At 43.4% G+C, this 27,012-nt stretch overlaps 1 protein-coding gene across 6 annotated transcripts in view; it reads left to right on the forward strand.

The window, feature by feature from the left end:
• The window catches only part of LOC130538166 (dynein axonemal heavy chain 9-like), a 152,975-nt gene that overhangs the window by 79,310 nt on the left and 46,653 nt on the right, over window positions 1-27,012 (forward strand). For all 6 annotated transcript variants that reach the window (XM_057055548.1, XM_057055538.1, XM_057055563.1 and 3 more), the window contains 8 exons: window positions 2,985-3,065; window positions 3,348-3,527; window positions 14,061-14,291; window positions 14,953-15,147; window positions 21,376-21,495; window positions 22,753-22,941; window positions 26,572-26,807; window positions 26,887-27,009. In XM_057055548.1, coding sequence (XP_056911528.1) covers window positions 2,985-3,065; window positions 3,348-3,527; window positions 14,061-14,291; window positions 14,953-15,147; window positions 21,376-21,495; window positions 22,753-22,941; window positions 26,572-26,807; window positions 26,887-27,009 — 1,355 coding nt within the window. The remainder of the gene's footprint in view (window positions 1-2,984; window positions 3,066-3,347; window positions 3,528-14,060; window positions 14,292-14,952; window positions 15,148-21,375; window positions 21,496-22,752; window positions 22,942-26,571; window positions 26,808-26,886; window positions 27,010-27,012) is intronic.

Here is a 27,012-nt window from a genome sequence, read left to right on the forward strand (position 1 = left end):
TAATATGCATCAACACAAAGTCTATGGCTGTAGATTCTCTATTTAGATGGTAAACTGGAAAGAAACCACAAACATATACAAATGATCACTTGGTAAATAAATGCATTGAAACACTTGCATAAACAAGCCCATGTGCATCCCTTTACATATTAGTAACATCAGTGTGTTAAATAACTCACAGGGCCCTGCATTTTTTGTTTCCTGCCACCCTCTGTGATAGAGCACATAGATGCACAAACACACATTGACTGGATGGCAAATGAGAAGCTTTTAGTGCAGCCTTTACAGCAGCAAGAAGCCATTAATGCACTGTTTGTGTTTGGTAGTGCAGTCACAGCTAACACAGCACTTCTATGAGTGCTGTTATTTAACATTGTGTGAAGAATTGATGGTTCATGGGGGCTGCTCTAGTCTTGACAAACAAGAAAGGTTAGTGTGTTTTTTGGCATGTGTTTTGGGGATACCATTAGTCATCTGCACACATGGTTCAGGTTGGCACCACCAATTGTGATAATATCTGCAGTAATAGTAGTGAATATTTTACTTGTACACATTTTACTAGTATAATAGCAGGAGTGGTCAAAGGAAGTGCATTTTTTGGATGTTGGATGGATGGACTATAGTAGTAATTTATACAAGAGAATATTTAAAATATTAAATATTTTAAGATGATCTCAATATATGTATTTTCTTGAGTGTAGAGAATCCATACATCTTTCAGTAAGATTTTTACTTGAAGGTATCTAAATAAATGAGAAATTTCTCAGGTAGCTGCTGAAATGAAGCAAGGAGCTTCAAAAGCTTAAAAAATATCCCATTTTGAAACCACAATTTGTCATTCTGAAACCACAACTCAAATACCTTAGCCTGCATTAAAGGAGGAAACATAAGGTGTTTGTTTTTTTTATAAATTGTCAATCAGAGCATCACTATTTTTACAGAATTGTCTCCATATATGCAGATTAGACTACTATATGTTGTTACTAGGCTCCAAACTAGCACACAGAGCAGGAAGATGAAATGATGATTCCAGATATGAAGGGGATTCATAATTTTTCCGTATCCAGTGTAGGGTTGATTGTATGCTGGTAGCCATTTAGTAGTATGGCAGTAGTTAGTATTCAAGTAGTATAAAAAGTTAAGCATTGCCATACTATCTTTTGTTGGCTTCTGTGGACTTATGCAGTGGGGAACCCCTTCATACCTCAAAAGGCCATATTTGTGGAAAAAGGACTTTGGAATAAATGCAGGTATGCACTGGAAAAAAGTAAAGGAAATTAGTGAGTACCTTCATTTTAACTGAGTTTAAACTGAATGCTAACGATTACAGTTAAGATGACAGGGGAGATCGTCTTTGATACTTATGAATAAGGTTTCAAAATTCACATTTTAAAAGGTTTGTTAAATTTATCAGTACTGTTAATTTTTAAAACGAAATATTCAGCAATTGTTGAAAGTTTGGATTGGGTGTTGCTTTTCCATTTTTTCATCATTTCCTAAACTCTGAGATGTCAATGACGGGTACTTAACCTTTTTGATTGGTACATTAACACATCCGTACACGCTCCTTATATTACACATCCAATGCTGACAATATAACTTCCTTACTGAAGGTAAAACTAAAGGTGTACATAATTAGGATAAATAAGATATTGGCATTAGAACTAGTGGTAGTAGTAATTGAACTGTGTTATCCAGAATAAGGTTGTTTTGTGTACCCATTTCAGTACAAATATGTCTTGTTCAGATAATTGGCTGCAGCACATGAACAAATGCACTGAGCATCAATCTTTTCTCCGACTGATTAGTTCAGCCCCACCACCCCCAAACCTCCTCACTTTGTACTTATTCATCATGTTTATAGGTCACCTGGTGCTCATCTAATGTTTGACCAAATCTTTAGCATCCTTGCAGCTCCCTTCCTGACATCCTGATTTGCTGTTTCTTAATTAGCTGAAAGACAAGCATGGAAAACATTATGCTTTGATTTCCCATGAGTAAAATATTGATGGACTTGGACAGCATAGTCAAGGACCATTTTATGGGCAGTTCTCAGTGTAAGAGCTTTAATTTATTTTTACATCCTTCCTTGGGCTCTTTTTTGTATTTCTGTCCCCTGATATTAGCTCTTGATTCCAAAGGCTTTATTTGCACCATATATTTATCACATTAATGTATTCCTTTTCCCTTGCCTTGATCCACCTTGTCAGAAAAAGGTTTGTTTGTAGTAATGGATTAAAGGTCATGATGCATGACCCACTGAACAATCATGCATTTATTTTGTCACCCAATCCGTTTGATAATTTTCTACAATATAGAAAATGCTCAGCTTTGAAATACTTTGCCAGATGTTTTTTGTTGACATGTTGACCAAGGGGCATTGTACTAATAAAATAAATAGAAAAATAAAAACCTCAGTATTCATATTAACACACAAAGAGGTTTTATTGAACAAACCTTTGTCAGAAAACAAAACCAAAGACCAGGCTTTAAGAATAACCTTTTTGAAAATCATCCAAATAAATGAGATTTGGATTATTATGATTGTGATAGTGGCCTAATCATTGTCCAGTCAAGTCCTTTATACATATGCTGATTGATACTTATACCACAAAATGGAACCAAAATAAGTCACTGTAAGAATTCTCTTGTATAGTGCAGTCAAAATAACTAATAAGTGTTAAATAAAGAAAATATTGTAAATATCATGATAGAGAGAATAGACTTTCAAAAAACTGAAATATGATCTTTTGCAAAACATCAAAATCCTATGTTTTGATGCTGTCACATCAGGTCAACTGAAAAGAAAAAAGCAAATAAAACTCCATTCTGGCTGAAATGTTCTTAGTAGGTTTATACTGATGTAGGACTCTTAGATTAGCCTAAATTGAATTAAAAGGTGTCTTTGCCTTTTTTATTTATTTATTTTTTCTTTTTATAACAGTCCTTTATATCCCTGACCTTTTCATCTCATGTGTTGACAGGTGGATGATCTCAAGGCCAAGCTGGCTGCTCAGGAAGTGAACCTGAAGCAAAAAAACAAGGATGCTGACAAGCTGATTCAGGCAAGAGCATTGGATTTGAACAGGCATTAACAGTCAAATGCATATGTTTCCTCATTTACCATACTTTTACGATGGTTCAGCCATGTGTTAAGTTTAAATTGCTCATATATCTGTCTTGTGCACTGTACCAAATATGAAGGGGGGGAGCTAATCTACTGTGAACTAGCTTGAGTTTTGCCAGCTTTCCAAATTGCTTGGACTGCAAGTTTTTCTTTTTTTGTTATAAAACTAGAGTCTTGGACTGGAAACTACAGCTCGATAAATGTTATTTGCTGTATTCAGGTTGTTGGTATAGAAACAGAGAAAATGTCCAAGGAGAAATTTGTAGCTGATGAGGAAGAACGCAAAGTGGCGGCCATTGCTGTGGTGGTAAGCGGAAAACAGAGGGATTGTGAGGAGGATTTGGCGAAAGCGGAACCAGCTCTCCTGGCTGCACAGGATGCCCTTAACACTCTCAATAAGGTCAGATTTCCTATTAACGCATTGCTGAGCCATATCGATCTGTTTTGTCATACCAGCATCTGATCTTCCTTTTTTCCTTTTCCTATTATTTTTCTTTCTTTCTGTCTTTCTGTCTTTCTTTCTGTCTTTGATTTCTTTCTGTCTTTGATTTCTTCTTCCCAACTTAAGTGGAATAAGTTCCATTCACACATAATTAAAGTGTAGAAAAGGCAAATCAGAGGATGTATCTAAATTCATGCCTCTTAGAAACGCCCATTATCTCAGAACAAAACAAACAATAGCTTGTAATAGGAGACTCTTTCTGCTACCTTTTGGGAAGTTTCCCACTGACCCTATTAAATATGATTCTGTATATAGTATCCAACACCTTGCACCTTGAGGCCTCTCATATTTTATAATTTCATATGAAGATTCTTCAACAATACTCAGTCGGGAAGACAACAGGGGCTATTCTAATTGGTATATTGCACTAACTATAGTTTTTAATTCTGCTGTAAATAAAATATCTGAATCAATTTGGGGGGAATCAGGTTTGTATAAGTTAATTCCAGGAATTCAGAAAAGTCAAATCCCACCTATTGATGATGAACACATGGAGAGCATCAACAGTAATAATGAAGTAATTCCTGCCACGATACACAGCAGTGTTCAAGCTGGTGTTTTGGAAAACATCCATGTTTGAAGAATGTCTGGTGGAACTCTTGGGTTAGTACAAGTATGCTCATGTTTTCACCATTTTGAAAGAAAAAAAGACATTCTTTTATGAAATGTCAAAAGACTTTTCATGTCAGGTAGCATTTGCTTATCAAAACAGATCTTATCATCATGATCATCATCAGGCAGATTGAACTTATCATCGGTACATTTCTTGCACTTGCACATTTCTTTGATCATTTGCACATTACTTTTTACTTGCACATTGGCCTTGGGAACAAGCACATGCTGTCTACAATTGCAAGAAAAAAGCTGAATTTTCCTTGGCCTCGTACCTGGCCCCATACTATAATTATGGTGTCGGTGGCTCTGCCACACTCCCGTTGAAGCACTGCAGGTTCTTTGCTTCACAACTGGAAAAAATTTACCGGTCGCAGGCATGCACAGCTCGTGCTTTGGGCTCCATCACTATGCTCCAGACATACCAAACTATGTCTCTGGCAGAACCCAGGGAGAATATGCCTCCAGATAGTCCACTGGTCCCTCTGCTTAACGAAGTTAGGATCGCTACGGATCATATCCTTCATGTGTCCCGCTGTGCCGTGCTCTCCATGGGGAGAGGGATGGCTTCCATGGTTGTGGCACAGAGGCACCTGTAGTTAACTCTGTCTGATGTCCCAGAGAGGGACCGGGCAATCTATCTGGACGAATCTTTACCGGCTGGTGGCTTGTTTGGTCAGTCACTTGATGCCATCCAGACGAAGTTTGAGCAGAGGAAGAAGCACACTGAAGCTCTCAGCAGCATAATTCCCAGGTGCAATATCAAACCTAAACAGCCTGCTAACCTCCACAGATCTGCCCTACCGCATCCTCCTAAAAGATCGGCACCAGCTGCGGGTTTGGAGCCTCAGCCAACAAAGAGTTTGTCTGGTGGAAACCCACGCTACTTGGTTTGGAACACGGGCCCGCCGCGTAGCCTTCACAAAGGCTCAGCACCCAGACGAAAAAAGCCTCAGTCGTCCTGATTTAGGATTGACTCAGGAGGGGCTTATGCAGCAGGGAGACACAGCTGACCCTCATCTGTTGCCAAAAGGCTGCGCTTTCATTTTGTTTGGACAACGAGCCCCGAGAGGCGCTCCGTTTTCCCCATACAGTCTCCCAAGCAAAGCGTTTCAGATCACACAAATGCCCCAATAAAGGTGCCCATTGTTCACTGTTTGAATGTTCCAAATGTGCAATTAAGTTCAATAAAGGTCCAATTATTTTCCCAAAAAAATGTGAATCACGAACATCGGGGTGGACTGGTAATGCCGCTTCCCACCAGCACGCCAGGGGGCGACAGTCCCTCGTCCCACAGTACTGCAGGTCAGTCGGCTGGCTGTTTACCTCCCTCGGTGGCACGCATGCGCAGTCTCACCTTGGGTCGAGAGGACCGTTGCCACAGTCTACCGTTTACAGTTCAAAGTTTGGCCCCCTCGTTTCTACAGTGTTGTATATACAGTTATGGGGAAAGAGGCGGCAGGACTACATTAAGACAGCTCTCAAAACATGTGGCTACCCAGACTGGGCCTTCACCAAAACCTCAAGAAAACGAGACCCCAGCAAAAAAGAGGAGGAAAGAAACAAACGCCACAGCATTCCGATCCCCTATCTGTCCGGGGTCTCTGAGAAGTTTAGGGGGATTCTCCAGAAACACGACATACCGGTTCAGTTCAAACCAAGCAACACTCTCAGACAGAGGTTGGTACACCCGAAGGACAAGACACCAAGACACAAACAACGTAATGTTGTTTATGCTGTACAGTGCCAGGAGGAATGCAAGGAACTGTACATTGGGGAAACCAAACAACCTCTCCACAGAAGAATGGCACAACACAGATGTGCCACCTCTTCAGGTCAGGACTCAGCAGTCCACTTACACCTAAAGGAGAGCAGGCACTCCTTCGAGGACAGCCAAGTACGGATGCTTGCCAGAGAAGACCGCTGGTTTGAAAGGGGTGTCAAGGAAGCTATCCATGTCAAATTGGAAAAACCATCCTTAAACAGAGGTGGTGTTCCAACAGCAAACCAAACGTTCACACCATAACAGGAGACCTGGTAACTCACCACCAAGTGATCCAGCAGACAAAGTGGAGACACCTCAACAAGGTGAACGACCCTGCCAATGACTCTCAGGTGACCACTCAGATCATTAACATGCCAACTTGCCAGCAAGTTCAGAACTGAAGAAGCCCTCTGGATAGAAGGTGAAACGTCTTCAAAGAGAAAAAACACAGTCCAGTTGACGGAGAAAACTACCTTGGGCAGATTCCTATGCACTTACAGATTCAAGATGCTAACACTAAGACAGCTGCTGAGCACTATAAGTCCAGGAGATTGGTTCACAATGATCGATCTCACAGACGCTTACTTTCACATAGCAATACACACAGACCACAGGCAGTTTCTGAGGTTCACGTTTGAAGGTACGTCCTATGAATACTGGGTTCTGCCGTTCGGTCTTTTGCCTGCTCCCCGCATGTTTCAAGGCAGCATTGGCTCTTCTTCGACAAACGGGTGTTCGCATATTAGCCTATCTGGACGATTGGGCTTTAGTTGCGAGCTCCTAGGAGTGGGCAGCTGCGCAGCTGTCACAAACATCCGAGCACTGGGGTGTTCAGTAAATCTTCAGAAAATTTCAATGATCCCCAGTCAACAGTTTTCCTTCCTCGGGTTGGTAAAATGTTCCCTCTCAGGTCAGGCACGTCTGTCAGAGCACAGGGTGGTGGCGTTTCACCGCTGTCTCTCTCAATTTCAGTTGGGACGCAGACTACGTTTCCGAATGGTTTTACAGCTGACAGGCATGATGGCGTCAATGATCGCAGAGGTACTACTCGGGCTGTTAAAGATGCGGGCGTTTCAACACTAGATGCTATCTCACTGGCTTTGTGTACCATATCACCTCCAAATAAAACTGGTGATAACGCCATCTTGCATGACGACTCTCCTCCTGTGGCTGTTACAATAAATCAATCAATCAATTAATCAATCAATCTTTATTTATATAGCGTCTTTTACAATCAAAATTGTTTCTAGGCGCTTTACATAATCCCAGGGCCTAACCCCAAACAAGCAACAGTGGCAAGGAAAACCCTTTAACAGGAAGAAACCTTGAGCAGGACCAGGCTCATTTAGGGGGACCCTCCTGCTGATGGCCGGCTGGGTAGAGAGAGAGGAGAAGGGGGGAGGACAGGTCGAGGAGAGAATAGGTAGGAGAGGAGAGGAGCAGAGAGGAGACCATTTCCCAGTGGGTTGACAGAGGCCTGTCAGGTGATCATGTTTCTGGACGCCGGCAGCCTCGGCCTATAGCAGCATAGCTAAGATGTTAACCTAATAATTAGACGACCTCCTAAGTATGATAATTTGTCTGTCTATGACAGTAACTGGGACTACAGAATTAGTGACAATAAGCTTTTTCAAAGAGGTAGGTCTTAAGCCTAATTTTAAAAGTAGAGATGGAGTCAGCCTCCTGTACCAGGACAGGGAGCTGGTTCCACAGCAGGGGGGCCTGGTAGCTAAATGGTCGGCCCCCCATTCTACCTCTAGAGACTCTGGGGACCACAAGTATTCCAGCATTCTGAGAGCGGAGCGGTCTATCGGGCTGATAAGGTGTCACTAGCTCCTCCAGGTAGGATGGAGCTAGGCCTCTGAGGACCTTGTAGGTCAGAAGAAGGGTTTTAAAAATTATTCTAAATTTAATGGGCATCCAATGAAGAGATGCCAGTACAGGAGTAATGTGATCTCTTTTGTCAATACCTGTCAGAACTCTGGCTGCGGCATTTTGGATCATCTGGAGGCTTCTTAAAGAGTTGTTTGGACACCCTGATAATAAAGAATTACAGTAGTTCTGCCTGGAAGTAACAAATGCATGGACTAACTTTTCAGCATCATGTCGCGTCAGTAGTTTCCTGATCTTGGAGATGTTCCTCAGGTGAAAAAAGGCACTTCTAGAGACTGTTTTAAAGCAGAACCAGCATAGAAACCAGTCCGTCATCTGAAGCTCTAAGAAGATCATTTGTAACTTTAATAAGAAACCTGGGGTTGTTCTTGTTTTCTTCAATTAAAGAAGAAAAATAAGCTGTTCTATTCTTACGGAGGGCCTTTTTGTAAACTACGAGAGTCTTTCCAGGCTACATGATCTATAGCTATCTATTTTACAAGAATACCACTTCCTTTCTAGTCTTCGCACTTTCTGCTTGAGGGTCCTAATATGTGAATTATACCACGGGGCACACCTCCTCTGATTTACTATTTTCTTTTTCAGGGGGGCAACAGAATCAAGCGTGATTCTCAGTGAGGTTGCTGCACCTTCAGCAATAGAGTCAACCTCTGCAGGGCTAAGATTATAATGATTGATCCCTGGAGAAGCACACGGTGGTCCTGGGATTGGCATTCTCAAACTTAGCTACAACATTATCTGAAAGACATCTGATATTGTAAGACTGTACTGAGCATAAAAGAATCCTTAATCATAAATGTAAAAGTTATCAAAGAATGATCTGACAGGAGTGGGTTCTGAGGGAACACTGACACATGTTCTACCTCAACACCGTAAGTCAGAACTAGATCTAGGGTGTGGTTGAAGTTATAAGTTGGTTGGTTTATCTGTTGAAGGAAACCAATTGAATCAAGTAATGAAATGAAGCCATTTCTAAAGCTGTCATTTACAATGTCTACATGGATGTTAAAGTCTCCAATAATAATGACTTTACCTGTTCTAAGGACCAAGTCAGATAAGAAATCAGAGAACTCAGATAGGAATTCTGAATGTGGTCCAGCAGGGGGCTACAAACAAAAGTGTCTTTTCTGCCTTCCGGTTCAGATGGGTGATGCCAAGAGTCAGGCTTTCAAATGAACTGGAACCAAGTTTTGGTCTAGGATGAATTAATATGTTGGAGTGATAGATTGCTGCCACTCCCCCTCCTCGACCAGTAACACGAGGAATTTGATGATTAAGATAGGTAAGAGGAGTAGATTCATTTAAGCTAACATACTCCTCCTCCTGTGATGATCCACTATCAGGTCAGATTTGCACAAAAGACATCTAATATTTCATAGTCCACATTTAATTGGGATGTTAGTTTCTCCAATTTGTGCTTTGGTATTAATTTTAATGAGATTATGGGGATTGCTCTGTGCTTGGTGAAGCTTTGACCGTGGAACAGACACTACCTCTATAGTGTTAAATATATTATTGTTGGTGGATGAGGGTTCTATGGAAGCAGCAGAGAGGTGTGTAAGACTACAACTCTGCATCCTGGTCCGGACCCTGGTTTGTCAGGTCACATTGGGTCTAGTCAAATTGGCCAAGTCACTAGAAATGAGAGAGGCACCATCCCTGGTGAGATGGACACCGTCTTTCCTAATCAGACCAGGTTTTCCCCAAAAACTGCTCCAATTGTCTATAGACACCTGGTTTTTGGGGCACCACCGTGACAACCAGCAACGAAGCGACGACATGCGACCAAACATTTCATTGCTGGCCAGATTGGGGAGGGGACCAGAGAATGCTACGGAGTCTGACATCGTTTTAGCGTAATTGCACACCGACTCTATGTTAATTTTGGTGACCTCCGACTGACGAAGCCGGGTGTCGTTTGCTCCAAAGTGAATAATAACTTTACTGAATTTACGTTTACTTCTCGCCAGCAGCTTTAGATTGGCTTCTGTGTTGCCCGCTCTGGCCCCTGGAATGCACTTAACTATGGTCGCTGGAGTCGGCTTCATGTAGCGCAAAACAGGGTCGCCAATTACCAGAGTCGATTTCTCAGCGGGTGTGTCGCCGAGTGGGGGAAAAAAAATGCCTAGGATCTCCTATAGGGAGGATGTCTTTTCGCAGTGGTGTCGACTTTTGCACAGTGCCCTCCACCGTATCAGGGACGCATCTGTGGACACCACTTTACGTCCCTGACAGGGTGGGGGGCACTGTGCGACGGAGCAGTAGTGAGAGAGTTGTGGACTACGCTGAAATGCAGGCTCCACATCAACTATTTGGAACTGTTGGCAACCTTTTTGGCTCTGAAACATTTCCATCCTGTTCTTACAAGCTGTCATGTTCTGATCAGGACAGACAATACGACAGTGGTTTCTTACACAAACAGACAGGGAGGGACTCGTTCTCTTCCCCTCTTGAACCTGTCTCACTCTCTGTTGCAATGCGCAGTTCCTGTCTCTCAGAGCTATGCATGTTCTGGGTCACTTGAACCTGGGACTGGACCTTCTCTCCAGAGGCAGTTCTCTAGTGAGAGAATGGAGGCTCCACCCGTCTGTGGTGGCACAGATATTTAGCCGTTTTAGCAGGGCAGAGGTAGATCTGTTTGCCTCCAGGACAAACACCCACTGCCCCCTTGTTCTTTTCCATGACAGACTGCAGCGCACCCTTGGGAATGGACGCATTAGCGCAACTATGGCTCCTCACTCTGCAGTACGCATTTCCCGCAGTGGAAATGATTTTGCTGGTGCTGGAGAGAGTATGCCAGCAGGGGCTGTCCCTGATCCTGGTGGCCCCTTGCTGGCTGGCAAAATCATGGTATGTGGAGATAATCAGTTTACTGGCAACCAGACCCTGGCAACTTCTTCTCCGCAGGGATCTCCTTTCCCAGGCAGTGGGGGAGATTCTTCATTCACGACTGGAACTGTGGCAGCTGCATGCCTACCTGTTGAAAGGTCCAACTTGTTAGCTACTGGTTTACCACCTATTGTGGTGGCGACGATTGAGAGTGAAAGGGCATCATCTACTAGAGGCCTTTATGCCTACAAATGGCAGGCATTTGAGAAGTGGTGCCAGGACCAAAATATTCTCTCGTTTTAGTGTTCCATTGTGAATATGTTAACATTCCTTCAGGAACTATTGGATAAGGGTCTTTCCTTTTCTACAATTAAGGTCTATTTGGCAGCAATTTCTACCTGTCATGTCGGGTTTAATGGGATCACGCCAGGTGCTCACCTTCTGACCATGCGATTCTTAAAGGGAGTCCGCAGGTTAAGACCTGTAATTAAGCCCAGCATTCCCTCATGGGATTTGCCGTTGGTGCTAGAGGCTATTTGTGATTCCCCTTTTGAGCCTGTTGAGTCTTTTGATATGAAGTTTCTTTCTCTTAAGACTGCATTTCTTCTTGCTGTGACTTTGGCAAAGCGAGTGGGAAAACTTCATGCTTTGTCTGTTCATCCCTCATGTACCCAGTTCACTCAGGATGGTTCTAAAGTTACACTGTGTCCCAGTGCAGCTTATCTACCTAAAGTTATCTTGTCTATTAATTCTATGGCGTTTGAAATTTTGAGTTTCTCTCCTCCTCCGTTTGCTTCTGAGGAGCAGAGGAGGTTGCACTCCTTATGCCCTGTGTGTGCATTACGCACATACAGTACAGTGGTGGTCAAAAGTTTACATACACTTGTAAAGAACATAATGTCATGGCTGTCTTGAGTTTCCAGTTATTTCTACAACTCTGATTTTTCTCTGATATAGTGATTGGAACAGATCCTTCTTTGTCACAAAAAAACATTCATGAAGTTTGGTTCTTTTATGATTTTATTATGGGTAAACTGAAAGTGTGACCAAATCTGCTGGGTCAAAAATATACATACAGCAACATGAATGAGCAATTTTGGAGACTTAGAAAGTTGTGTCAATGACATGAGCTTCATAGCATGGCCTCTTAACTTCTTGTGAGTGATCATGAGTGACTACAGCTGGTGACTTCTCTGAGGCCATTTAAAAAGGGCTCATTGGATAAAAACACCCACAAACGCTACAATGGGAAAGTCAAAGGAGCTCAGCACAGATCTGAAAAAGAGAATCATTGACTTGAACAAGTCAGGAAAGTCACTTGGAGCCATTTCAAAGCAGCTGCAGGTTCCAAGAGCAACAGTGCAAACAATTGTTTGTAAGTATAAAGTGCATGGCGCTGTTTTGTTACTGCCACGATCAGGAAGAAAATGCAAGCTGTCACCTGCTGCTGAGAGAAAACTGGTCAGGAGGGTGAAGAGTCAACCCAGGAGCACCAAAAAGCACATCTGCCAAGAATTAGAAGCTGCTGGAACACAGGTGTCAGTGTCCACAGTCAAGCGTGTTTTGTATCGCCAAGGACTGAGAGGCTGCCGTGCAAGAAGGAAGCCCTTGCTCCAAAAGTGGCACCTTAAGGCTCAACTAAAGTTTGCTGCTGATCACATGGACAAAGATAAGACCTTCTGGAGGAAAGTTCTGTGGTCAGATGAAACAAAAATTGAGCTGTTTGGCCACAATGCCCAGCAATATGTTTGGAGGAGAAAAGGTGAGGCCTTTACCAAGGCGCAGTTGGGTGTTCCAACAGGACAATGACCCCAAACACACATCAAAAGTGGTAATGGAATGGCTAAATCAGGCTGGAATTAAGGTTTTAGAATGGCCTTCCCAAAGTCCTGACTTAAACCCCATTGAGAACATGTGGACAATGCTGAAGAAACAAGTCCATGTCAGAAAGCCAACAAATTTAACTGAACTGCACCAATTCTGTCAAGAGGAGTGGTTAAAGATTCAACCAGAAACTTGCCAGAAGCTTGTGGATGGCTACCAAAAGCGCCTAATTGAAGTAGAAATGGCCAAGGGACATGTAACCAAATATTAGCATTGCTGTATGTATATTTTTGACCCAGCTAATTTGGCCACATTTTCAGTTTACCCATAATAAAGTCATAAAAGAATCAAACTTCATGATTGTTTTTTGTGACAAAGAAGTATCTGTTCCAATCATTCTATCAGAGGAAAATCAGATTTGTAGAAATAACTGGAAACTCAAGACAGCCATGACATTATGTTCTTTACAAGTGTATGTAAACTTTTGACCACCACTGTATATGGACCGCACCCAAGGTGAGCGTTTATGTGACCAATTGTTTGTTTGTTATGCTAATCCGGCTAAGGGCAAAGCACTGTCTAAACAGAGGCTTTCCAGCTGGCTTGTGGACGCTGTCTCCCTGGGGTACAACAGCTCTCACACCTGCCTCCAGGTATGAGAGCTCATTCAACCAGTTGTTTAAAGTTTGTTTGATAAAAGGAGTATCTTTGAGTGACATCTGCTCTGTGGCCAGTTGGTCATCACTCCACGCTTTTGTATGGTTTTATCGTTTGGACGTGGCAACCCCTTCGGTGGTTCACTCTGTCCTTTCTGCTAGGTCAACAATACACTAGCGTGTTGAGGTTTTAACTCTTGTTTGGTAGCCGCTCTGTGGGGCGTGTATACATGTCCCATACAAATGTGTTGTACCGAATGAATCGACTGAAAAGGAACAAAATGTTATGGCTATAACTTCTGTTCCCTGAAGGAAAGGAACGAGGTACAACACTAGGTTGTGCAGCCGGGCTCGGTGAAGAGTGGCTATCGAACTGAGAAATGACCGTGGCGATGAGAATTTATATGTGAGGGCGGACCCCACATAAGTCACCATGGGTCATTTGCCTTAAAAGGCATGAATAGAGGTTGCTTCAGCAGACCACGCGAGGGCGTGATATCCCATACAAATGTGTTGTACCTCGTTCCTCTCCTTCAGGAAACAGAAGTTATAGCTATAACGTTTTGTTCTATGTGTAGCCAGGACTGAAAAAAAAGACTATTTAAAAGGTGTTTTCTATTCAAACACACAGAACTGACAGTTCAGTCATTTCTTAGTGTTCTCAAAAGATGCCCTAATTAGCATTCTCTGCTCTTTGCTTTGTCATCACAGGTCTCTCTTTCTTCCTTATAATCCATTGTTGTTACTTTTCCCTTTTCTTCCAGCACACAATAGAGATATGTGCTTGTCCAAACTCAACTAATGCACAACTCTTTTATTTTGCTGCCCGTTACTTGCTTTTGACTACTACAGAGCAACCTAACAGAGTTGAAGTCGTTTGGCTCACCGGTGGCTGCTGTGACCAATGTCACAGCGGCGGTCATGGTTTTGATGGCCCCCGGGGGCAGAATCCCAAAGGATCGGAGCTGGAAGGCCGCAAAGGTGATGATGGCCAAAGTTGACGCATTCCTGGATGCTCTGATAAATTTCGACAAAGAGAACATCCCTGAGACTTGCCTCAAAGCCATTCAGCCATACTTACAAGTGAGCTTTTAACTTCAGTTTCTATTGATGAACATCAGTTTATACACAGCATGCAGCACCTGCTACTTAACAAGATTAAAAGATAAGTCAAAAACCTGGCAGGGGTGTGACCATACAATTCACTGGGGTTAAAACTGACAGTACAGAAAATTACCAGCTAAATTGTTACAAATTATACAATCGCTCTAATTGTGATATTCAGTGGAGCAGATAAAAGGTAAGTTTATCCATTAGATATTAAATTAAGTTTAAATTCACTTTGTATGCCGCAGAGATTCAGTTCAGAGATGATTGATTATACATTATTATAAATATGTGTAACAATAAAAAAAAATAGGGTAAAGCCATTTCAACAATGAAAACAGCACAATTTGAATAAATGCCGATAAAAAACTTAAAATTTTCAAATTATTTCTTCTAAAAACATTTATTGAAAAGACTTTAAATAAAATCTATATATTATGGTGGTCATTATTTTCTATCATTATGTTTGACCACGTGCCTGAAATAGCTGTAGCCTCCAAACATAATTTTCACTTTCCTCAGTTGTGTAATTGCTTTCAGTAAAACATTAGTGACTTTGTTTTAAATGAAATTACAGGGACACTTTTCCTGAATATCAATGACCTGAGATCTGCTTTACCTTGTTATTTGTCAATAGGATCCAGAGTTCCAGCCAGATCTGGTGGGCTCCAAGTCATATGCAGCTGCTGGCCTGTGCTCCTGGGTTTTAAACATTGTCAAGTTTTATGAGGTTTATTGCAAAGTGGAGCCCAAGCGTCAGGCTCTGAACAAGGCCAATGCAGAGCTTGCAGTTGCGCAGGAAAAACTAAGTGCCATCAAGACCAAGATTAATGTAAGTTGGGACATCAGTTTTATTGTGTTTGGGCAACCTGTCGCGGAATTTTTAGCCGTTTGGAGAAGAAAAACTATTAATCTAAGTTACTGCGTAGGAGATGGTTTTAATCCAGTCAGTCGGTCAGGATACACACACGGAAGCATGCGGAGAGATCTCTACTCAATGTATACAGTTCTGATCTTATATAGTTGAAGGCCCGCCTCTGAGGTGCAGACGTCTTCACAGCATGTGTTTGCTGCATTGCTGCATGCACAGGACACAGGACGCCAACACAGTAGGTGTGCACTGTATGCACCTCAGGAGTTTGGTGCCTTCACAGCGGGTGTTCCGGCTGGCGCAAGAAGTTGAATGACTGAGGATGCCCCCCCTCAGTCATTTGACACTGGTCTTCTTTCAACCTCTGTTTCCATGTAAATGAATGAGGAACCAAATGGACTCCATCTGCTCTCCCATTCTCCATCACACCCTTCCTTTTGCTCTCAATTTACATTTCACAATAAAATACCATTTCAATTTCCTCCTTTTGTATACAATTTACATTCCACAATCAAATTCCATTTCAATTCCCCCCTTTTGATCCTACTTGGATCAACCTGATTTTGACAGTAAACTTGAAATACATCAGTAACTTAGTTCATCTTTATAATCCTCTTCCAGTTCACATTCGGATGAATCTTCGCTGGAGTCAATGTTGAGCCAGCTGTTTGTAGTGACGACAGGTGTCTCTGGTGAAACTGCTTCCTCTTCGTTAGTTCTTAAAACTTCATAGGTCAGATGCATCACTCTTTCTCCCATCATTCTATTAATCAGCTTCACCAAGAGAGCCCTGATACATGGTATACAGCAACAACCACACAACACAAGAATTGCTGTAAACACTGTTAATGATGTTAGTACTGATGTTATGAGTGTCCGATATTTCCCAAAAACACTTAGCCACTTGTCCCACATACTGGTGTCAACCCCCGAGTGTTCTTTCATTGTGTCGCTTAAAGTCCTTAGTTCATTCACCGCCCGTGTTAGCTTTCCCATGGGGGCGGTGTTGTTGGGGATGAATGTACAGCACTCGGTTCCAAACAATGAGCACACTCCTCCTCTTTCGGCAAGGAGCATATCCAACGCCAACCTATTCTGGAATGCCATCATGGAAGTTGCACACAGCTGCTCATGCACTGCTTGGAGTCCATCCCTGGTGTAGTTGGCCAGTCGCTGCACATTGTAATGGATATAGTTGATTCTGTCCACATTTTTGTTTATTGTGCACCACCAGCAGATGGTGCTCTCAAAGCCCGCTGCAATCTGATTCACCACTTGTACTCGTCGGGCACTCCCCGTGGTATTCCTATAGCGTCGATGTAGGTTGAGTCTTGGCCCGTGCTGTCTGCGAACCTACGGATTCTGGTTGAAGTTTGTGGGAAGAGTGTATGAGATACCGATCCTGAAACAATTATGGCAGGCAGGATAAGATTTACAGGGGCACAAATTCCTGTCCATTTGGATGGCAGAATGCTTCGCAGGACATTCCCTCCACACCACCACCAGAGGTCAGCTCTGGCCACCTTGTATTGTCTGGACAGTGAGTTGACGGTCGTCTGGCACCATGTGATGTTTACATTTCCTAGTGGGGTGGTTCCTGGAGCATTATTCTTGAAGCATGTGAAGTTCCCTTGTGCAACGTCAGCATTAAATATAGGTGGTGATCTCGTCTTTTCTACAACTGGGAAGGGCTCTTCCCAGCCTGAGCAGGAAGTCATGATTGATTTGGATAGGAGTTCTGTCAGACATGTTGCGTTCAGACCGGGAGGGGGAGGGACTATTCTTAACACTGGACGGGGTCCCAAGCATACAGTGCAGTCGGATCTTGCAGCCGTCCCTGCCTGTTCTACTAACAGTAACCAGTTATTTGTGGATCCCGAAATACCAGTCATGATTTCGAAATAATCATCCACCGTGGGTTCTAGGACTAGCTTGATTCCCGAGGAAGTGGCTTTAGGTGAGAGGACAGCAGGCATGGGGTCTATCGGGGTGCCATTGGGACGATCCACACAGAGCTGCAACAGGAAACTAGGATCAGTTCCATCCTTCCATGCCCACATCAGGAACAACCAGCAGCCGCTTCCGTCAGGATCATCAAGGAGGCTTCCTTTTGTGAGTTTTACTGTCAGTGTAAGCTTGTTGCTCGTCGAGGTGAGTGTCAGTAGAGGGCGCTGTCGACGGGCAGAGTTTGTTGTCGTATATGATGACCAGTCCTGGCCCGGTGGGTCTGCCACTAGGGTGTGCCATCCGGTATCTAGCTGATCATTGGTCATGTACCATTGATTCCCGGCATACCCTGCAGCTGTGTTCTCAAGGTTGGAAATGCTGGACAGCGGGACGATGACTGTGGCCCAGGTATTAGGCAGGAGGCACACCTGAGGGATGAATAAATGGGCGGTACCAGAGGCACACCTAGACGAGGGAGAGGTTGTGGGCGCCTGACATCTTTCCCTGAGAGGCCATTCTGCTGTGGGATGTGTTGTTAGGTCCGGTTTCTCGTGTGGCATTGGGGAGACGATGGGTAATGCTGCTGTGATTGATATCACACCCAGAACACAAAGGAATTTCCTCAGGATCAGGTCGGTCCGTCGCCTGGGATGCAAAGGTTTTCCTTGGAGGCTCATCTTGTTCTTTCGTTGGTGGCTTGGCACGCCACTTGGAGCAGCAGGGACGCTAGTTTCACTCCCTACTGACCGGCTCCTTCGGCTCTGGCACCTTCTTGCAGTGGGACGCGTGGATCCACGTTGCTCTCTCGGCTACTTTCACCGTGGTCTGAGTCACCAGCAGAATTTGGAGTGGGCCTTGCCACCTTTTCTGGTTCCACCTGGTCCTCCGGAAGTCCTTGATCACCACGTAGTGCCCTGGATGTAACGGATGGAGCTGTTGGTCCGCTGGAGACGGCAGTGCTGCTTTCACTCGTGTCCGGATTTCTAGAATCAGTGAAGATGGTAACTGACTGGTTGGCTGCAAGGTAGCAAGCTCTGGTAAGGGCCACCAATTCAGCGGCTTGAGCTGTGTAGTTGGATGGTAATGATGCAGATTCAACAGTGCCGCGGGAGTCACAGACTGCGTACCCGGCTTTGCGCCGGCCTGTGTCCGCATCCCGGGATGCTGACCCATCGACAAAAAGAACAAGATCAGGATTGATAAGAGGTTGATCCATGAGGTCAGGGCGTGGGGAACAAGACACAGAGAGTTCCGTCACGCAATCAAGAGGGTTGCCCTCCTCCGGGATGGGGAGGAGGGTGGCTGGATTCAATACATTGCAGCATTTGAACATCAAACAGTTGACAGACACACAAACAGACAAGTTGACAGACGCAGCGCAGCGCATGGGATCCCAGTACATAGTATCAGTGGTGAGGTTAATTACGTTTGCGTGTGGATGCTCCCGTGGTGGTGTGGTGTGATACTGTGCCTGAATCGTGGTTGGATGCTCCTCAGCCGGCTCCACCTCTCTTTCTAGTCAGTCCAATTGTTGCCGTGGTTCTGGGTTGATAAGGCGGCGGGTAGGTAGTTTCAAGAGAGGCGGATGGCCCGGCATCGGATTTCCAGCTGTCCTGCAGAGACGGAAAAGGGGGAGAAGAGGGGGGAGAAGAGGGGGAAGGGGGAGGTTTCTGCTCGGGCTTGGCTACCTTAACTGTCCCTATTTTTAATTGTGTCATTGCCTTCTGACATTGCTTTCTCTCGCGGTTATCACATTCTGTTTCCTAACATTTCAACTTTTCTATATCTATCATCACGTGTAATTCTTTGCTGATAGTTTCTTTCTGCTCGTCATTTCATTCTTTTTCTTATTTAAATTGTCCCTCAGGGTGGACAGTTGTCGCGCACTTAACGATCCTCCCTCTGAAAACCCATACTGTTCACACCACAACCCGACATATGCACAACTTTCCGGCCCGTACTTCTTAGTCATTATGTCCATTACTGGAGACAGTCGGTCTCCAGCACCACGTTCGACTCTTACCTTACTCTGCAAGGTTCCCATGGTAACCTGATCCTGTTTTATTGCAACCTGATCTTATTTAAAAAAATTCACAGGACTTAATTTCGTAACCTGATCTTATTTCTAATAAATTCACAGGACTTCCTTTGATGTTTACTTATATTTGTAACCTGATCTCGTCTCAAAGGGCTCACAGAATTTTTGTATTTATTTAAGCTGTTTAGCGGCGCTCGCCGGTTAGCAGAGTAAGGTTTGCGTCTATCCTACGCAGTAATTCGTTCCAAATATTACGATAAATACATCTTACCAATTTAAATTCAGCCGTGGAATTCGAGGAATCCTGTGACCGTCGATCGGGACCGACTGGGTCCTCCTCCGTAAGATTGCGGGGTTTGAGGATGAATCGCCTTTGGTGGATTCAGGTGGCCAGCCCCTCAGTCAGGTCCCGACGGACGTACCCAGGATCCCACTTCTGACACCAAGTTTGTCGCGGAATTTTTAGCCGTTTGGAGAAGAAAAACTATTAATCTAAGTTACTGCGTAGGAGATGGTTTTAATCCAGTCAGTCGGTCAGGATACACACACGGAAGCATGCGGAGAGATCTCTACTCAATGTATCCAGTTCTGATCTTATATAGTTGAAGGCCCGCCTCTGAGGTGCAGACGTCTTCACAGCATGTGTTTGCTGCATGCACAGGACACAGGACGCCAACACAGTAGGTGTGCACTGTATGCACCTCAGGAGTTTGGTGCCTTCACAGCGGGTGTTCCGGCTGGCACAAGAAGTTGAATGACTGAGGATGCCCCCCCTCAGTCATTTGACATTGGTCTTCTTTTAACCTCTGTTTCCATGTAAATGAATGAGGAACCAAATGGACTCCATCTGCTCTCCCAGTCTCCATCACACCCTTCCTTTTGCTCTCAATTTACATTTCACAATAAAATACCATTTCAATTTCCTCCTTTTGTATACAATTTACATTCCACAATCAAATTCCATTTCAAACCACACCATCCATTTTGTTGAAAATGTAATGTAAAACTTTTATGCAACTGTCATTTTCTTGTTCTTGCACTAGCACAAACTATTAAAATTGTAAAAATTGAGGGGTTGAGACATGATCAAGAATGACAATTGACAGAAAAACCAACTAGCTGCTCCAAAATTCTCAGAAAAATGTACCAATTGATTTCTTTCTGAAAGGCTGAGCTTCTAATCAGAATCAAAGAGATATCAAAGAGATCCTCAAAGATCCTGACATCACCTGATGTGCAGCATCACAGAAATAACAAAAGAGGAAAGTATCCAGACTCAAGTCTAAATGAGCATTTATGGACAGAAATGTCCATACCCTGATTCATTGATGACAACACAAAGTATTGCAGAACACCAAAAATACAACAGCTCCCACAGGAATTGACTCCAAACAATCATTTTCCAAATCCTAAATAACTAATTCTTCTGCAGAATTGATGCAGGCAAACCTTTTTGAATGAGTGTTATGTCATTATACTTCAAGTGTAGCTGATGTGCAGGCCGTTATTATAGTTTAAACGGAAATCCTAAGATATTGTTCTGGCATTGTCCGTTTTTAATGATATGACCATTGTTTCGGGTTAGGTTTAAAGAACTTTCCTTTAAATGATAGCTGGGTTAGCTGTAACTTTGGTAGACACGAAAGCCTTGAAGTAAAATGACAATAATGCATTAAAATACTATACAATAAGAGGGTGGGCTCTTTTTGGTGTGGAGGTTTCAGATTGAACTCTGATTGAGGACTGAACAATTCATAGGCAACTGTAAACATCCCAAATTGATTTTATATTGTCATTTATACTGCCATTTTAAAAAAATTCTATCAAATTAAGAGGCTGTAAACAATAGATTTACAGTGGCGTTTCACATTCAGCACATGGATGAACACAATACTCACATTGAAAAAAAGCAAAAAAGCAGCTCGTAATTGGATCCAACATGGTTTGTCAGTTTGTCCTCCTGAGCGAAATGTAGGTGTGAAGCTAAAGGGAATTTATACTATCCTCATACTAATCTACTGAATCTGTCTCTTGCCATCCATTTATCCTTGTGCCAATTTTCTTCTCTATGCCAAATAAAGTTTGCTGTTATTGCTGTTCAGTTCTCATTGTTTTGGATTCTATAGACATCATTGTCACAATCTGAGTTAACAAATGCCACTGTTCTTCCTCTTTGTTTTGCACATGCCCGCTTGCACTATCAGCAACTAAATAAGAACCTGGCCAAGCTGACAACCAATTTTAAGAAAGCCACTGCAGACAAGCTCAATTGCCAACAGGAAGCAGAATCAACGGCGTACACCATTTCTCTTGCTAATCGTCTGGTGAGAATACATTCATGTTTACATGTTTTGTTATGGGAATTATTCAAACACAACTGAGTGAATGTTAGAAAAACATTTGAATAGATCTTCAGGTCTTTTGTCCCTTCCAACATTCAGGGAAATGCTCTGCTGACACCAGCACATTAGAAAAAAAGTTATTGAATGATAATCTAAATTATTGACAGGAAGTTTTCCAATGGAAAACCTGAAAAGATCAACAATAGGCTGAGAGTCTGACTTCAGGAGGAGTTGCAGTCTGTACCAATGGTTTGGGAGGGATAAGATATTAGGGCACCTTTTTACTGAACTTTGAGAGGAAATTGAGTCATTGCTGCAAACAATGGTCTTGGTACATAAGCAAAGAGGTGATAATAGTTATAATCATAAACCTGCCAAATCAGCGGCAAGATGCAGGTCCCCAGACATACCGGTATACAGTGAGCCCTCGCTATATCGCGTTTCATCTTTCACGGCTTCGCTGCTTCACGGATTTGTTTTTCGAGTCGTTCATTGCAGTTCTCAAATATAATCGCAGGTGGCATATCCGTTTATAAAAATCTTCTTGCTCAGAAAAAGAAAGAGCGCCAACAACTACCCATAACAATGTTCTTCTCTCGGAGAAAGACTCCTGCGCCTTCAGTAGAAACAGACGCTCCAGCGGAGCGGAGTCAGGACGAAGAGGCACAGCTGGGACTGTGAAATACGCCAGTGACAATGTTTCCAACCTTGTATTACTATATTAAAATTATTGTTTTAAACAAATTTTGGGCTTTAAAACAGGTTTTGATTTTTGGTTTCATTCTATAGTTCAGTATTGCATTGTAAAATAATTAAAAAAAATAAAGCTGACTACTTCACGGATTTCACTTTTCGCGTGTTATTTTTGGAACGCAACTCCCGCGATAAACGAGGGATCACTGTATACTGTATGATATTTAAAAAGGGAGAAAGACTGCTTGAGATCAGAAGATGACATTTATACGAGCAGAAACACAGACAGCCATATACAATTGTTGTGTTACAACATACATGCTGATTTTTTTGTAATCTGATGCTCTGGTGATTGCAAGAAGAATAAAAAAAATACTTTTGAGGAAAAAATACTTTGAGAAAAAATACTTTTGACAAAAGGTTCATAAGGTTCATAATGTTAAAATGAACTGTATATTGAAAACAAAGGTAGTCAATTTAAGGATTACCGTATCGCCATATCGCCAGGATTCTGTTGTGATATGAATCTTTGCCTCTTTCTTGCAGGTTGGAGGTCTAGCATTGGAGAATGTCCGCTGGGCAGAGGCTGTGGAGAACTTCAGGAAACAGGAGAAAACTCTGTGCGGTGATGTCCTACTCATAACAGCCTTCATCTCCTACCTGGGATATTTCACAAAACACTATCGTGTCCAGTTGATGGACAACATCTGGAAGCCTTATCTCAGCCAGCTCAAAGTATGTGAACTTGTTTGTGTGCACAAAACATGCTTCTTTATCATTAGGTTTCAAAATCAAAAATAGCAGGAATTTATAACAGGACTTGGACTCTCCAAAGTGGCATCCACTCATTGGACATTTTAGTCTGCTTTAATCCACAGTGAATTTGAATACATGCTGAGTCTCAGAAGCAGTATAAGAGTTGGTCTATTCAGATCTCATGGAACTATCAGTTCTTCATAATATTCACTTGTGTCTCGCTATTGGCTGTAGCCCTGATAGATTAATCTCAATCTGCCAATCCTGATTGGTCGGTGAAAAGTATTCATCCTGGCTGAACCCAGTATTCCCAGTAGAATAACACCCCCTCAATTCAAAACCTCTTCTCAACTGAGAAAAGGGGCTTCTCACATCATAGCTCGCTAGCTCAACAGTTTACCAGATGGATCTTTGCTTTCCGTCACCAGCTTCTGCCTTTGTCACACCAGCTAGCCACAGCCATTTTTCCGATCTTGTCTACAAAAAGGCTACTGCCACAGATCCTCACACCAGAGGAGACTATGGCGTGCTGTAAAACAGCTACCTGTCTTTCCCGAGATGCTGGCCGGGCTGTCCAAAATTTGGAGTAACTGCTCATACAGCAACACTATCCCTATCCTGGGACTGGAACTCTGACTTCTGTTGATGCCTTCCATGGAAGCCCCTGTAGCTGCACATCTCTGCCCAGGCAGCACAAGCCTGCATCCTCCTTCAGGCATCTGATGCTGCCAACCAAGCCTGAGCGGTTCAAGTCTGCTCTCAGCGCTCTGTCCATCCTTACTGCCTACCAGGAAGATTGGTTTGGGCAGCCGCTGATGAGCAGAACGCTGACGCATGGGAGGAAATGGCAGTCATTGCTGACCTGTCCCTCCATATCCAGTATGTCTCAGTCCAGGCCTCGGGCAAGGTTATGGTGACCATTGTCGTTCAGGAACAAGCAACTTGCCAATTTGAATGACAGGGAGAGGGGTGACATACTAGATATGCCAATCGTCCCAAGGGGCATCTTTGATTCTGCATTGATGTTGATGCAGCAAAGATGTGAGGCAAAGAAGAAGTACAAGCGAAAATCATTTGCTCAATCCGGTTTCCATTTCAAAATTCCAAAGTGGCTGCAACAGTCCAGCTGTCCCTCCGGCCAAAAAAGGGCCCTGAGCTGGCTAGCACAGAAAATCTCCTGCCCTGACCGCAGTCCCACCACAGTCTCCCAGATGAAGAAGAAAAAGAGAGCAGCCTGACTGCCTTCCTCTCTCTGGATGGAGCATCCTGCCATTCACTGTTCCTCTCGTGTAAAAGGTCTGTCACAGCCAAGCCACGAGACAAAGGTGCAGATGGTTAAGAAGCCAAATCAAGCGAAAATACCCTGTCTATAAGCAGAGTGGCTTTTGAGCCCTCTGCAGCTCTGCCACAGCAGTTAGCTCCTCTGGTGATGGAACAGAGGCTGCAAGATGTCTTTCAGCTACAAACTAGAAAACTGGACAGTGAATGCAACCTCGCCATGGGTGTCCAATTTGCCCGCGTCCCTCCCCGCTTCTCTGGTGAAATACAATCACAAGCACAGGGGGAATCAGCTCAAGTCTTACAGGAGGAAATCCTTTCTCTGTTAGATTAAAGACCATTTTCTATTGTATCTCCTGAGCAGAGTGTCAGATTTTTTTCACCAGATATTTCTTCATTCCCAAATGTGGGAAGGAGGAAAACATGAATTCGCCCTAAACTTGCAGGCTTTGAACAAGTTTCTGCGGAAATACAAGTTCAGTATGCTGACACAAACAGCACTGCTGAGTGCAGTAAGTCCGAACAATATGTTTTCATCCCCGAATCTGAAAGACTCGTATTTTCCCATTCCCATTTAGCCCCTCACAGGCAATATATCTGACTTATGAGAGGATGTGCTATGAATACCAGGTTCTCCTTTGTGGTCTCTCTCTCAGCCCAAAGCTTTTTATATGGTACACTGCTGCTGCCGCCGCCCCGCTCAGAGGCCGGGGCATATCGTTGACCACCTATATGCATGATGGGCTCTTGTTGGTACAGTCCAAGCAGGAGGCCAGGGTTCACACAGACATTGTCATGAAATACATAGTAGAATTGGGTGTGGTGATAAATATGGAAAAAAGCCAACTCCAGCACAGGAGATATCTTTCTCAGATTATACCTGCGTTCCATGTTATTCACTGCAGAGAGTGCCACTTCATTCGACGCAGTTCCGTCCAGTTCAGACTGTCTTTGGTTGCTGGGTCTGATCGGGGAGGGGACGGGACGGGACGGGACGGGACGGGACGGGACGGGCAATACCGGAATTGCCATATCCCATGGAAAGACACTGAAGGAACATTATGGTTCAACATTAAGATTTGTATCTCGTTGAACAATACTTCTGGCTGGGCGGTGAGAAGAGGTTTGCTTCCTGAATTGAGGGGATGTTATCCACATGCACTCCTTATAGTAGATTAGATTAGATTAGATTCAACTTTATTGTCATTACACATGTCACAAGTGCAAGGCAACGAAATGCAGTTAGCATCTAACCAGAAGTGCTTAAGTAGCGAATAAAACTGTGATGGGTATATACAATATATACACACAATGATATATGTTTATGATATCAATCTATATGTTCACAGATATGTAAACGGTATATAAAAGTCTTTGCAACCAAGATATATATATATACAGGCTGTAACTATGGTGCTGAATTTCCTACGGGAATCAATAGAGGTTATTTATGCAGTTTTTAACTATGTGAATGTTTTAACTATACAATAATGATAAAACATGGTAAAAATGTGCAAAGTATGGAAAGCAGTGCAAGTAACCGGATGTGGGTAGTGCAAATAACAGATGTAAGTAGTGCAAATAACAGATGTAAATAGTGCAAATAACAGATGTAAATAGTGCAATTATTGCAACAGATGTAATCAGTGCAAATAGCGTGAATGTACAATCAGTCAGTCCAGACGGGGTTATTGCGCCTGAAGGGAGGTAAAGTGAGAGGGGTTGGAGTTCAGCAGGGAGACAGCAGTAGGGAAGAAGCTGTTTCTGAACCTGGTGGTTTTTGTCCGGAGGCTCCTGTAGCACTTTCCAGAGGGCATGAGGGTAAACAGTCCATGTGCTGGGTGACAGGAGTCTTTAGTGACCTTCTTGGCCCTCCTGTGACAGCGCCTCCTGTATATGTCCTCAATGGAAGGAAGAGAAGCTCCAGCTATTCGCTGGGCGGTCTTCACCACCTTCTGCAGTGCCTTCCGGTCTGAGGCAGAGCAGTTCCCATACCAGACCGTAACACAGCTGGTAAGGATGCTCTTGATGGTGCAGCGATAGAAGTTCACCAGGATGTCTGAAGAGAGGTGGTGTTTCTTCAGAGACCTCAGGAAGAAGAGACGCTGGTGAGCCTTCTTCACCAAACTCTTATATAGTAGATGGGACTACTGGCTGTGGCACGGTTGAACACTTTTTACCAGCCAATCAGATTGGCAGATTGCAATAAATGCTTCTGTCAGGGCAACAGGAGTCTGCATCCCATCATGACAAACCTCACTCATGTTATTCTAAGAACTGTGGTTATTTTGGATAACCAAGCAATGTTTTCTGTCCCACTTATTTTTTAAGGTTCCCATCCCAGTGACGCCTGATCTGGACCCTCTCACCATGCTGACAGATGATGCGGATATTGCGGCATGGCAAAATGAAGGCCTGCCTGCTGACCGAATGTCCACCGAGAATGCCACCATTCTCAATTCCTGTCAGCGTTGGCCACTCATGGTAGACCCACAGCTGCAAGGAATCAAGTGGATCAAGAACAAATATGGCAATGATCTAAAGGTCATTCACACTGGAAAGAAAGGGTAAAGAAGCTATGAAAAAAGATGAGTACATATTCCTATGTTAAAAAATTTTGTGGAAGGATTCTGATATTTTTTAAAGGTACCTGGATGCCATAGAGACAGCACTGGCAGCAGGTGATGCAGTTTTGATTGAGAACTTAGAAGAAACATTGGATCCTGTTCTTGGACCATTGATGGGCAGAGAAACCATCAAGAAGGGCAGGTA

The sequence above is a fragment of the Takifugu flavidus genome, chromosome 1 (assembly GCF_003711565.1).
Source record: "Takifugu flavidus isolate HTHZ2018 chromosome 1, ASM371156v2, whole genome shotgun sequence".
NCBI lineage: Eukaryota > Metazoa > Chordata > Actinopteri > Tetraodontiformes > Tetraodontidae > Takifugu > Takifugu flavidus.